Source organism: Schistocerca serialis, chromosome 11 (assembly GCF_023864345.2).
Source record: "Schistocerca serialis cubense isolate TAMUIC-IGC-003099 chromosome 11, iqSchSeri2.2, whole genome shotgun sequence".
Taxonomy (NCBI): domain Eukaryota; kingdom Metazoa; phylum Arthropoda; class Insecta; order Orthoptera; family Acrididae; genus Schistocerca; species Schistocerca serialis.
In genome coordinates, this window is record NC_064648.1 from 66,673,239 (window position 1) to 66,687,406 (window position 14,168).

At 44.8% G+C, this 14,168-nt stretch overlaps 1 protein-coding gene across 4 annotated transcripts in view; it reads left to right on the forward strand.

Annotated features, from left to right (window-relative positions):
• Nucleotides 1-14,168, forward strand: part of LOC126426671 (zinc finger CCCH domain-containing protein 10-like) — a 173,916-nt gene that overhangs the window by 40,346 nt on the left and 119,402 nt on the right. For all 4 annotated transcript variants that reach the window (XM_050088562.1, XM_050088564.1, XM_050088561.1 and 1 more), the window contains exon 4: nucleotides 2,210-2,671. In XM_050088562.1, the coding sequence (XP_049944519.1) occupies nucleotides 2,210-2,671 (462 nt within the window). The remainder of the gene's footprint in view (nucleotides 1-2,209; nucleotides 2,672-14,168) is intronic.

Genomic DNA, 14,168 nt, shown 5'->3' on the forward strand with positions numbered 1-14,168 from the left:
GCCTCCAAGAAACATCGCCATAACCCCGAGCTGAATGTCAGTGTGAGGAATAGTGTTTTGAGGAAGCTCACAGCCACCGTCTTGGGAGCTAGTCCTCATGTCCCGAGAACTAATGGTATCCTTTTGTGATTGTCAGCTGCAGAGTACACTTCACCTGCACGGAGTGCATCTGCTCGTATGCTCGGCAATTCTAACTGAAGATCAGGCGGTTGGAGGAATGGTCTCACACCACAGGTTTTAAATTCTGTTTGGAGAAAACAGTTTCTGTTGATTTTAATTGTTCCCGCTGTCTGTTTAATTTACCTGTTTTAAAACTGGGGACACTGCTCTCACTGTTAAGGAAAAGTTGAGGTATATGGGTCTTACTTTTGATGAGAAGTTAACACGGTTGTCACGCCTTAAAGAAGTGAAACTGAGATGCCTCAAAGCCTTAAACATCCTTAAATGTGTCAGCCGTAGGTGTGGGGTAGCCGACATGGCACATCTGTTCCAACTTTAAAAGGCCTTTGTGCTACTCCGGCTTGAATACAGATGCCAGATTTATGGGTCAACAAGGCTTTCGTGTCTTAAAACGCTGGATGTCGTTCTTCACGAGGGTATTAGGCTTTCGACAAGAGCCTATGGCACGAGCTCCATTGTTAGCTTGTGTGCGTCTCCTTCTCATCGCACGCCAAGCGTGTAGGTTATTGTCCGTTCCTGCATCACCGGCATCCAGGTACGTTGTTCAGTTGCCACTGGAACGGCTGTTTGATCATTGGCCACAAGCAACACGGCCATTTGGGATCCTGCAAGGGAGAGCCTTAAGTTATTACAGATGGGAGGCATTGAGGAACAAAGAAAGGGGTGGAGTAGGGTATCCCCCTGGCTCCTACTTAGACCTAGCTTGCTTTTAGAACTGACTGCTTACAAGAAGCATTGTACCACAGACTATGTTTTTAAAATAAAATCTAATGACATTTTATGTAGCCTCGTTCCGAGACTGGAGACAGACATGCAAAACAGAAGCATCCTTCCAGCTGATGGGGATGTGTACTGCCACTGAGGAATGGCACGATATCTGGGCTACTTTCTTGTACGCCTACTACTGAAACAACCTCACATGACACGGGACTCGATCCGGGCGAGTATCGAGGCTTTTGGGGTCGCTACATTTTGAAAATGCTGACTGAATGGGAAAATGAACAAATTAGAAGAGAACTCTGAAATTGTGACAATTCTTTCTTTGAAAAAACTTTCAAAACAGTGAAAATTGGCACTGCGATTTTTTCTTTAACTGGTTAGCTTTGACAATTCTAAGAGCAACACGAATGGTCACAGGTTTGTTTAATCCCGTGGGAGAGAATCACAGAGATACTGAATGAGCTGAACTGGCAGACTCTTGAAGACAGATGTAAAATATCCCAAGTAAGTCTATTAACAAAGTTTCAAGAACTGGCTTTAAATTATTACTCCAGGGATATACTACAACCCCCTAGACATTGCTCACACAGCTATCGTGAAGATAAGATTATAATAATTACTGTGCACACAGAGGCATTCGAACAATTGTTCCTCCTGCACTCTGAACGTGACTGGAACAGGGAACACCCTAATAACCGGTACAATGGAACATAGTCTCTGCCGTGCACCTCACGGTGGTTTGGAGAGTATAGTGGTAGATGTAGGTTTAGGTGTAACATAAATCATTCCCTTTTTTAATAATGTAATTAATGAACACGAAAAAATGGTGAAATTAGACAGTAATATGGAACTTAATTGCTTAAAAAAATACATTAGAAACAAATACCAGAATTGACAAAATAAAAAAATGGCAAAATTGAAAATAAATGACACTGAAATTGATCCTGAGATAAATTCACACACACACACACACACACACACACACACACACACACACACGAGAGAGAGAGAGAGAGAGAGAGAGAGAGAGAGAGAGAGAGAGAGAGAGAGCGCTGCTGTCAGTAACAACTATTGCTATTTAAACTAACATTTGTAGTTCATATTTATTTTGTTGCAAGTATTGAGAGAAACATGTGAAGCATTGAACACAGTTACGAATTCACTACAGTACCTCATTGCCAAGGATTTATACTCCACAGTATAGCATTTATTTTGGAATTTTTCATTTCGAACCAGGTTTCACATCTCTGTTCGTATATATTGCTGATGCAAATTTTTGAAGTTTCTCTACCGGAGTCACCGGTTGCAGGTTCCGTCACCTGTCTGTGCGCGAGTACCAGGAGGAGCTGGGATACGTGAGCCAGGTGGCGGCGGCGAGCTCTCCCGCGGCGGCCGCCATGGTCGCGGCGGCCATGCAGCAGCAGCAGCAGCAACAGCAGCAGCAGGCGAGCACACTGCACCACCAGGCGAGTGCCACCGGGACGGCCGCTGCCGGCAACGGGACGGCGGCAGCCGCCGCTGCAGCGGCGGCGGCCGCGGCTGCCGGGGGGGTGGGGGCGATGCAGGGCTCTGTCGCGGCTCACCCCGGCACCGTGGCCGCCATGTCGGCGGCAGCAGCGGCTGCCGCCGCCGCGCACCACCCCGCACTCGCCGCTTACCACCACTTGGGGCAGCCGCCGCCCCCTCCGCCGTGGCAGGTGGGTGCTGTCGGCGATATCGCCAATGGCACTGCGCAACACTACGCTGCCGTCGCACCCGAGCAGTACTTGAGGTACGTGCTGCCAACTTACCTTGTTTCTGCTCGGGGCTCCTTTTTGGAAAGAATCCGGTATCGGTGTTTGCACGGTCCTCTAGTTGTAAGATCGCACCTTCGGAGTTGCGGTCGGGACTGTGTACTGTACGAAATTTGTTTGCAGTACCTAGAGTGTGAGTCGGCATTTTTGGCACTCGGAAGGAGTCCGATTACACCTCAACCACTCGTTTTGCTCCGAATTGTTCTGTAGGGCGAGTCCGTATCGAATCGACTGATTGTTATTAATTTTAGAAACTTTGTGCCCCAGATTTCTATGACTTTTTAACATTTGGCAATCGCCTTGCAGTTAGGAAATATTGTAAATTCTAAAAGCTTTGACCTGTGTCCAGTTTTTGTTTCCGTATATAAAAAAATGGAAAATTTTTCCTATGTTTTGGGGAATAAATTGAGGTATAACTCCAAAACTATTGAAACTGTGCAGGACAAATTTGATAAATGTGGACAGACTGCGGGTAACAATCTGCGAGGGGACAAATAGTGAGAAATGTCTTACGGGTGTATGCTGGAAATGCTTGCCAGGAGAGTTACAGCCTTTTGAAGGTGAAGGTAAAAGGTCTGTGCTGTCGACACCGGGCGGGTGGCCCGCCAACACGGGGCAAGCCGGATAACCGTGGAAAGTTTTCCACGACATCTGCCTCTATCTGTATCACGTACAGGCCTCGGCACTTACCTGACTCACCTCTGTGGCGACGGTTTTGTCTCAGAGTCGTCGTGTGGGTCACCACGGTGCCGGGATTTCTGTAATCGTCCTATTTGCAGCCGAGGCTATCTGTACGAGAGGTAATATTGTCGACCAGCAAGTCACCTACCTGCGAGTACATCTACTACAAATTGTCGGCACCATTTTGACCTCGGTGGACGGTAATTACTGGTAACCGCTTCGTGGGTCGGTCGTCCTCGCTCTGTGCCCGACACATACCTGCCCTTACTGTGGGTGAATGTGCCTACGCTGGCATAATACGTGCCTTTGGTGATACAGAGGCTAATGTGGCTGGTGAACACCTTCAGAACACATTCGTGGCTGTATGCTTGTGTGATCATTTTTTGCTCCCTATCCTCTCAGGAACTGTTTTCGGCAGTTTGCCCCATTTAGCGAAGTCACCCTGTGGTGTTGATCTAGTGTCATTTTAAAGCTCTTGAGCTGTGCTTCCATTTGGTTTGCAACACAAACTACTGTGAGATTAATTTAATCTTGCAAAACAATCTTTTTATTTTTTCATTAAAATTTGTGTGTTTTTTATGTATAGTTCTTTTGTCTTTGATACAATTTGAAGATGCAGAAAGGACGGGTTGAAAGATATAGCTCTGCATCACACAATTACTATTTTTACGAGTTCATATTGGAAGGAATACTCGAGACTCAAAAAATAGGTAGTTCCGTTGTTGCTTTTATTCTAATGTTGTAGTGTGATTGTTTCTGTATTAGAGTGTTTTCAAAAGTAATTATATGTAACACACACACAAACACAAAAGAGGCTCTTAGTCATTTCTACTACGAGTTATTTGTTTAGATACTTCCCGGTGATGTTGCATTTGTCTTCATTAGGAGTGCTTTATGAAGTAATTGATATGCACATTTGTTGTTGGTCCATATTTAATGTAGAAACTGAGGAAAACCAGTTTTTCTTGTTGTAAGTGTAAAATGATACATAAACCTGTGGTTTTTAGGGACATCACAAGAAACTGTCGGTAGTTACATAATGTCATGAAATTTGGCATTTTATCTGTTCCAGATTCAAATTTTGTAAATCTGAGAGTGGCAGTTAATGACTACTGAAGCTGAATTTTGTCCCTCTCGCCCCTCTCTGTCCCTCTCGCCCCTCTCTGTCCCCCCCTCGCCCCTCTCTGTCCCCCCCTCGCCCCTCTCTGTCCGCCCCTCGCCGTCCGCCCCTCGCCCCTCTCTGTCCCCCCCTCGCCCCTCTCTGTCCCCCCCTCGCCCCTCTCTGTCCCCCCCTCGCCCCTCTCTGGCCCCCCCTCGCCCCTCTCTGGCCCCCCCTCGCCCCTCTCTGGCCCCCCCTCGCCCCTCTCTGTCCCCCCCTCGCCCCTCTCTGTCCCCCCCTCGCCCCTCTCTGTCCCCCCCTCGCCCCTCTCTGTCCCCCCCTCGCCCCTCTCTGTCCCCCCCTCGCCCCTCTCTGTCCCCCCTCGCCCCTCTCTGTCCCCCCCTCGCCCCTCTCTGTCCCCCCCTCGCCCCTCTCTGTCCCCCCCTCGCCCCTCTCTGTCCCCCCCTCGCCCCACTCTGTCCCCCCCCTCGCCCCTCTCTCTGTCCCCCCCTCGCCCCTCTCTCTGTCCCCCCCTCGCCCCTCTCTCTGTCCCCCCCTCGCCCCTCTCTCTGTCCCCCCCTCGCCACTCTCTCTGCCCCCCCTCGCCCCCCTCTCTGTCCCCCGCTCGTCCCCCTCTCTGTCCCCCCTCGCCCCCCTCTCTGTCCCCCCTCGCCCCCCTCTCTGTCCCCCCCTCGCCCCTCCCTATGTCCCCCCCTCGCCCCTCCCTATGTCCCCCCCTCGCCCCTCCCTATGTCCCCCCCTCGCCCCTCCCTATGTCCCCCCCTCGCCCCCATCTCTGCCCCCCCTCGCCCCCATCTCTGCCCCCCCTCGCCCCCATCTCTGCCCCCCCCTCGCCCCCATCTCTGCCCCCCTCTCGCCCCCATCTCTGCCCCCCTCTCGCCGCCATCTCTGCCCCCCTCTCGCCGCCATCTCTGCCCCCTCTCGCCCTCACCTCTGCCCCCCTCACTGTCCCTCTCCCCCTTCCCCTCTGCCCCATTCTCCCCCTCCCCTCTCCCCCCTCCCCTCTCCCCCTCCCCTCTCTGCCCCGTTCTCACCCTCCCCCCTCCCTTCCCTCTCCACCTCTCCACCTCTCCTCCTTTACCCTTCTTTCTCCCTCTCCCTGCCCCTCCATCCCCCTCCCTCTTGCCCTGCCCCTCCCTCTTGCCCTGCCCCTCCCTCTTGCCCTGCCCCTCCCTCTTGCCATGCCCCTCCCTCTTGCCATGCCCCTCCCTCTTGCCATGCCCCTCCCTCTTGCCATGCCCCTCCCTCTTGCCATGCCCCTCCCTCTTGCCCTGCCCCTCCCTCTTGCCCTGCCCCTCCCTCTTGCCCTGCCCCTCCCTCTTGCCCTGCCCCTCCCTCTTGCCCTGCCCCTCCCTCTTGCCCTGCCCCTCCCTCTTGCCCTGCCCCTCCCTCTCGCCCTCTTCCTCCCCCTCTCTCGCCCCTCTCCCCCCTCTCTCCCTCTTCCTCCCCCTCTCTCGCCCCTCTCCCCCCTCTCTCCCTCTTCCACCCCCCTTCCTCCCCCTCCCTCGCTCATCTCCCTCCCCCTCTCTCACCCCTCTCCCTCCCCCTCTCTCCCTCCCCCTCTCTCCCTCCCCCCTGCCTCATCCCTCTCCCTCCCTCTCCTACCTCTCCCTCACCCTCCCCCTCCCTCTGTCGTCCACCCTATTTTTTAACTCTATTTAACGTTTGAACAAATAATAGTTTCCGTTGAGAAACTGCAGAATTTTCGTGACAGTGAACTGAGAGCTTCTATTTTTCTTTTCCCACCCAATTCAGTGTTTTCAAAATCGTCAGAATATTAATTAGGACCTTTTGTGGGCATTCATACTGTGGTGCTCATAGTTGACAATGCTACAGATAGAGCTGACAAGGCACTTCTTGTAGAAGAAGAACCAAAAGTAAATCCTTCAGACCAGTTGAAATACACTGACAGATTTCAAGTGGGGACACTAGAAAATGGCTGTCTGCCACGTGTGTAAACAAACTATAATTATGAAATGGGAGGGGAGAGTAGCAGCATGAGGAAAGGAGCCCCACCTCCCTCTCACAGGTTAATAGCCTGTACACGTGATCTGCATTTCTGCAAAACCAAAACTGACACACAGTCATAGGGATCACTGAATTTTTGTGGACGAGGATTAGTCTCTTCACACATTTCAAAATAAAAAAGAAAACAACAAACAACACACATCATCAAGTACTCAGTAATGGCTACCCTGCAATTGTTTCTGACATTGCAAGTGTTGGAAATGTAGTTCAAGCCTAACTTCTACTCGGATTTGATACAATTATCGGTGCATTATGTGGCACGTGTCTTATACAGAACATTCAACTGCCCACAAATGGAGTGGCACTAGAGCATTGAGCGCACTGATACATTGTTGCATTTGTGCACTTTTATTTTGCAAACACATTCGTATGCATGTTATCTTTCCAAAATGGCCTTCACCATCTGATGTGCAATACTAGCATCTCACAGTTGATTACATTTCTGATATTTATGCACAGAAAGTAAAGCTGTATCTGATAAAGTAGTTCATCTGGATGCAGTTTGTCTATTAGGTACGTTCTAGGGATTGGCATTTCAAAACCCCATTCTTTCTGCCTCTTGAAATTTGAACCATTGTTTGTAACTACGCGAGTGAAAGAAACATTTTTAGAAAATCAAAATGGATTTTAGTAGAATCAAGCAAATGTTACAACATTATTGTGTTACATATTAAATTAAAGCTTAAACTAAGAGCTTTAAAATAACACAGTTTAACCAACTAGCACAAATGGTTTTGAAATGTTTTTGTTTCATGCCACCCTCAGAAACATGAGCAGTTTTGATTTCTTGAAATTTTGGAAGGCAATTATCTATGCATCGAAAGAGAATGAGATTTTGTACTATTGTTTACTACGTGTGTACATACAGTAAACAAGAAATAGCAATAGTCTGACAGGAGTAATCGTCTGACACTGAAGGCCAAACCCATGGTTGGTTTGAAAAGTGTAGTGCTTTACGCAACTAGTACAGATAGATCCCGGGGTTCAGACATATGTATCTCACCTGTGCTCACGAGAGGATGACGTGGGACAGGGCTTACCAATTTGGCTTAAACTGTGTGAGTAGAAGCGGATAGATGCCCCTTTCAAGTTCCCAAAATATGCTGCCTGAGTGGGCCATAAGGAAAGAAAATGTTCTCTAAAGATTTTCAAGTACAGTATCACAGTATCAGGGATTGTTGAGCACCAATGATGAAGTAAGCGGCATATCGCAGTGATATAGTGCACCAACTATCAATTTGCCGGTATGGTTTTAATTCTCACTCATACTGTAATTTTCTTTTCGTTTTGCTTATACTCCTCACATTGTCGTTGCCCATTGTTGTAATGTTTTCGTTGTCACTTTTTTGTAACAGCCTAATGCATCCTGAAATCTCTCCCATGTTTCCGAGTTGATGAATGCAATTCTCTCTCTCTCTCTCTCTCTCTCTCTCTCTCTCTCTCTCTCTCTCTCTCTGTTTAATCCCCCCCCCCCTCCCCCCCCCCCCCCCCTGCACTCTTACACCCTCCCACTTCTTTTTTGACATTGCAAATTGTGATTTTAATAATGGGAGCTATCATTTTGGATGAGCATCAACAAAATCAATAATCAGCCAAGTGTGCCAAAGATGAGAGGAGTATTTGCTAGGATCAGAATCGTCATAATTTCCATCAGCACCTGAGGAAGGATCCCATTACAAATAAAATAGGGCTGCATATTGTAAAAGTGTGTGTGTGGGCAGAGAAAGAGAGAATGAACAAACAGATGAATCATAAAGATTTTGTGCAGCAGGTTTGGTGTATAGTATATAATCATCATCGTCATTTACTATGAAATTATCATTTGTAATTGCAATGATCTGATCTGCAGTTGCTTCCCATAGCCATTGCTAGAGGACCCACAGACACAGGAGGTTTGTCAGGGATCATAGTTTTTTATTATAGATTTAAAAAGTGTAGCAGTGTGTATAAGCTTCGGGAAATCTCGTAATTATAAGTGGTAAGTACTGATAAACAGTAAGGCTTTAGGCCGAAAACTATGGACTACTTCATAACAATGAGGAAGATCAATATGTCAAATTGTTGGGCTGTGCAGCTGTACCACATGCTGTCTGCTTCTGTTTACATAACAAAGTCCGCATCCTTTTTGAAAGGATAGCATAAAGATAACTCCATATTTGGAGTAACAAAAAAATTGAAGAACATATTTTCTCACCTGCAGATTACTGAGATGTAGCCCTTAGACTCGTGTGTGAGGGGACTTTAAAATTAAGTTACACGCTATCTAAAAGGAAGTTAGACATGTCATCCCACACGTAGACCATTACAAACGAGAGGGGTGCATTGTGAGAAGAGAATACGTGCTCTGGGTTCTCAGCAGACGCAGTTCTGCTGCAATGTGGATTGCGGGGTCACCACAGTGTGCGAGTGAAATGGTGCGGTTACTGGAGATGTACTCTGGAGTTGAAGTACGTGGGGCAAACCGATTGTTGTGGCTAAAATATCTGAATTGCCCACAGATTCATCCTGATATTCTGGCAGTATACTGACCAAATGAAATGCCACATCCAGCTGTAGAGAAATCGATACGGAAGGCCGTCGACTTCGAGCACTGGTGACAGCGTTTGGAAAGTCGAAGAACCGATCACAGTGATTGCAGGTTTCTCGATGGTGAGCACGTTTACAGATTTTACAGAAATACAAATTTCTTATGTAAGTCAGTTTGAAACGTTCAGTATTCAAGAACAAAATGCTTTTTGACATGGAAATGCATACCCACTGTGATACAAATACTTGAGACTTAGATGTAAATGTCACATGCTGTCATTACTAATATGAAGAATAATAAGTAGCACCATCAGTTGCACAGTTCGACCCTAACTGTTGAAGTACCATACAAGCAATGGCCAGCACCACTGTTTGATGCCAGGTGGTGTAACCGTGTCGATGGCTGTTTAAAGAGTGTCACACAGAGTTGAGGTCAGAGAAAGTATTACATTTAAATTTTTAAGAAACAGTTGCTGAAAGTGCATGTCAATATCTAAAAGATTTAAAAGCTCCTTGCCAACACAGGGGCAAAAATCTTACCTTACTTATAAAAATTCATGTGACATTATCATAAAATCAGTGTATAAAAATCTTTGCAATGCTTTCTGTTTGTATACATATGTAAAATTGTCGATATGACCAATTGGTATCTGTTACAGTGCAGATTGGCTGTGCAGCTTAGCATAGAAATATATTTTCATTTTTATTACAAAGCAAAAGTTCTTGGGTCATTGCTTATCTGACCGAGTGCAAATGTGTAAAACATTAGGACTTCGCAAATAAAAGGTTACAATTTTAATTTCGTTACAGAACAATGATTTGTGAGTCATCACCCTACCAGGTACAAAATAGGTGTGACATTAAATGAAGTGAGAATTTCACAAATGAAAGCTTATTAACAGCTCAAGGTATGAGATAGACAGGAACAGGATACTATATTATTTTAGTCTATTTTGATGGAAGAACAGTTCATCAAAAAAACTGAAAACCAGTTAAGATTGCTTGTTGTCTGCTAGTTAATCAGAAGGATTCGGTTCGTCCAGTTAGTGACATAAATTTCTATTTATTCAACTATATTTAAATTATTGTCCTTTTAAATGACAATCCTGTTTCTTTAGTTGTACTACAGGACACTACCGTTACTAGTGTAGCCCTGCTGCCTGAAACGTCTTTCAAATTCCCTTCCTGTGTGGCCACTGTAGTAACATTTGCAGGACTCACATCTGATCCCGTACACACTAGCATTACAAAACTTCCCCCCCCCCCCCCCTCCCCCTTCTTACGAAGTGCTGGGTCAGTTCACAAGTTTGTAGCATTTTTCAGCAAGTTTAATGAACACAACAGAGGCACATAAATTGATTTTAGCGATCAATAAGATATTCTCCTTCAGTATTTACATCAGTCTATGAATGCTGGCTAACTTTTCAATTCCACAACTGTAGAAATCACACGGTTTTGGGGCGAAGAACTAGAGCTATGTTCAGAGTGCATTTGCTTCTGGAAATAAAGTTTTTTGAAGGTTGTTCGATAGAGTGTGCAAAAGCTGAAACTCTGAGGGTTGCAAGATCAGGTTGAGTAAGGTGTGTGTGTGGAATAACTTCCCAAAATAACTCCTGTATAGTCTTTTTGTCAGTCTAGCAGAATGCGGGCAGGCATTATCATTAAGTAGCTTCACTTCACGCAGTCTTCCTGGCCATTGTTCTTGGGTGCGAGACATCTCTATTGTCGACAATAAATGTCAGTCGTGATGATTACACTTTGAGTAAGTGATGATTACACTTTGAGTAAATTAGACAGGTTCACTACAAGTGTAGCAAAGTGGTGTTCACTTACTTCGCATGCAGGTGCAGGATGGTGTTTGGTACTTTTTGTAATGAGTAGTTTTATTTTCCACCAGTGTCTGTGGGTGATAACTGCCCTCTCGTATGAAGATAAGGTTTGTCAGTGGTTTGACAAGGGAGTCTAGTTTGTAAGGTATCCTTTAGGAAGTCTTCATGAACAATTTGGAAAACAAATTTTTTCACACCAACGGTTATTTTTGTAAAAAAAAAAAAAATCAGGAAAATCGAAATGAACAAAATAACAAATAAGGAAAACATTAGACATATTGCCTAATCTTACTATGGTCCATTATCAGATTTGCAAACACGTATAAAAAATTCAACATACAGGTCGGTTTCTGTACGAATGGGGGCAGATTCTGCGACGTAGTTTGGAAGTTCCAAAAAGTAAGTTATTACAGTGCTGGGGTGTACAGGATCAAATGTGGATCCAGTGATTGTTACTACATTGGCCAGACAGGAAGGTAATTCAAAACATGTTTCAGGAAGCACGGATACACCAGTAATGGTAGTGCCCTGGGATATGTCTCAAGGGAACAGAATCATCATTAAGTTGCCGTTGAAAACTTTTTTATCAATATTTCACACTGAAAATAAGGACAATAATTTGGTTGTACTCAAATAAATGGAAATTTATGTCAATATCCGGTCGAACCCATCCCTTTTGATTGGTGAGCAGACAACGAGGACCGGTAACTGGTTTATTAGCCTTTTGATGAACTGTTCCTGCTTATCCCATTAACTGAGCTATTTATAACGTTTCATGTATGAAATTTTAACTTCATCTAATGTTGCACGTATTTTCGTAGGGTTATGAAATTGAAATTGTAACCTTTCATTGGTGAAGTCCTAATGTCGTACGTATTTGCTCTCGGTCAGATGAGCAGCAACCCGAGAACTTTTGCTTTGCAGTAAAACTGAAAATGTATTTCTGTGCTACCCGCATAGCCAGTCTGCACAGAAACAGATACCAATTGGTCATATCGGGACAATGTTACAGTTTATACAAATGAAAAGCCTCGCAAAGATTTTTGTACGTCTGTTTTACGATAATATGTCGCTCGAATTTTTATAAATAAGATAAAATCAAACTTCAGGTAGGAATATGAACATTGGAGGAAAAGACAGATTGTTACTTACTGTAAAGAAGACGTGTTAATCTGCAGACAGACGCAGCAAGACACTTGTATAAAGCTTTTGGCCACAGCCTTCATCAGCAAAAGAGAAACACACTTCATTCAATCACACAAACGAGAACTCCTCACCCACACGTGACCACTGACTCCAGCATCCCGGCATTCCGACCCAAATGCTGGAGTTGGAGGTAATGTATGCACGAGGTATGCTCGTTTGTGTGCACGAGTGGTGTGTGCTTGTCTTTTGCTGATGAGGGCTGCCTGTCTGCATCTTAACCTGTCTTCTTTACAGTAAGTAGCAAGCTATCTTTTTCCTACATTATAAGTAAGGTAAGATTTCTGCCCAAGTGTGGGTAAACATTTAAAAATTGTTTTATTTATTCACACACACTTTCAGCAAGTATTTGTTAAAAATTAAAATGTAGTACTTACTTCGGCCACAAATCTGTGTGTTGCTCTCGAACCATCCGTCTACACAGGTACACTGGCCAGTGTCACTCTGACTTCCTCCCAGCATCCCCCGTTACGCTGGCTATTGCTCGTACGCTGCCTCGACAGTTAGGGTCGAACAGTGCTACCTGTTATTCTTGATATTAGTAGTAACAGTATTTGACATCTACATCAGTCTCGTATATCTGTATCTAAAATGGTGTGCACATCTGTAAAAAAAAAATTTTGTTCTTGAATAAGGTTTGTTTAAAACTGACTTATATAACAAATTTGTATTTCTGTAAAATCTGTAACATAACATCTATTACTTTTATCTGTTTCTAACAGATCATCAGATGATGGTTAAATCCATAATGCATTATCACAGTTGATAAACAAATTCAGAGAAAAGCAGCAACTATTTTTAAGCAACCCAAAAGACTCTAAATTTTTTTCCAATAAATGTATTCCTAATGGTTGCATGTCTCTGCAAGGGATTTCAGTCTGGTTTAGAATCCTTTGAAGTACAGTGCAGCATTCAGTAAAAGTTACTTTGCACGTCATAATAATGTGTGACTTACTTTTTGAAGTTCCCTTGTAATGGAGGTCACACCTCACATACTACTGTAAATTCTCTCCGTGACCAAATAACATTTTTACCAGAAAGGCTCAATCTCTTCTAAATCATTATACACCAATGAAACATCTTGCTATTCTATTTCAAATACAGCAGTAAAGGAAGCTTCTGGAGAATGTGAGAATAGATAGCTACGCTCTTGTCAGTGAAAGCAGATGGTGCCCATACACACATTACAGATTTTAAAATCACATTAGTTTTCAAATTCTGGCACATCCCCTCCCCCCAATACCCACTCCATCCTTTCCATTGTCTCTCTCTCTCTCTCTCTCTTTCTCTCTCTCTCTCTCTCTCTCTCTCCCCCCAAGGTCTCCCAAAATGTTTTTACCATAATTTAAAAGTGCTCACAGATTTATAATAAACACAAACATAGACACATTGTTCAAATATCCAAACAGTTGTCTGTCTCATTCTACTTATTTTGTAAGATAGAGGTATGGCGTGAACCATGGCCATAACGTATTGTGCAGTGTTCCCAGGGGAGCATTACTCGAGGCTGTGTGTTCAACTTACGATGTTTTTGACCATTCTCTAGACATGTTCTGTCGCGATGTCATTCAGGATTGTCATGGTGTTTGCATTTTTTCGGTGGTCCACTGCACTACTCCAAACCGGGCTGCCAGCTCAGAGATTACTCAAACCCTGAACGGTTACTGCAACTGTTGGAAAAATTGTGATCACTTTCCCATCTTAAAGATGTGCAACATCTATCCGTGTAATCGTTACATGCACAATGGATTACAAAAACCTTCTGAGAGCTTTTCATCCTTAACTACTAAACTATTTCACGGTTTCAACTCTCGTGACCATCATTCGCCAGCGAGGTAGAGCTAGGGTCACACGTCATTCTACTAGAGCTCTTGGTGGCCATAGATGCAATGTACCAGTATGAAAATTCTTCATCCCGAGACCCTCAGACATACGTTTCCCGATGAAGTGGTGCCCATCTAATTGTAACTTTACCTTGGGCTGCGTATCCTAGAATGGGGAATAGTGTTATTCTGAAGAATAATTAAGTACAGAGTTCCAGTAACAAATGTTTCATGGGAGTAGACTAGGCTGATGACTTGGTTCTAC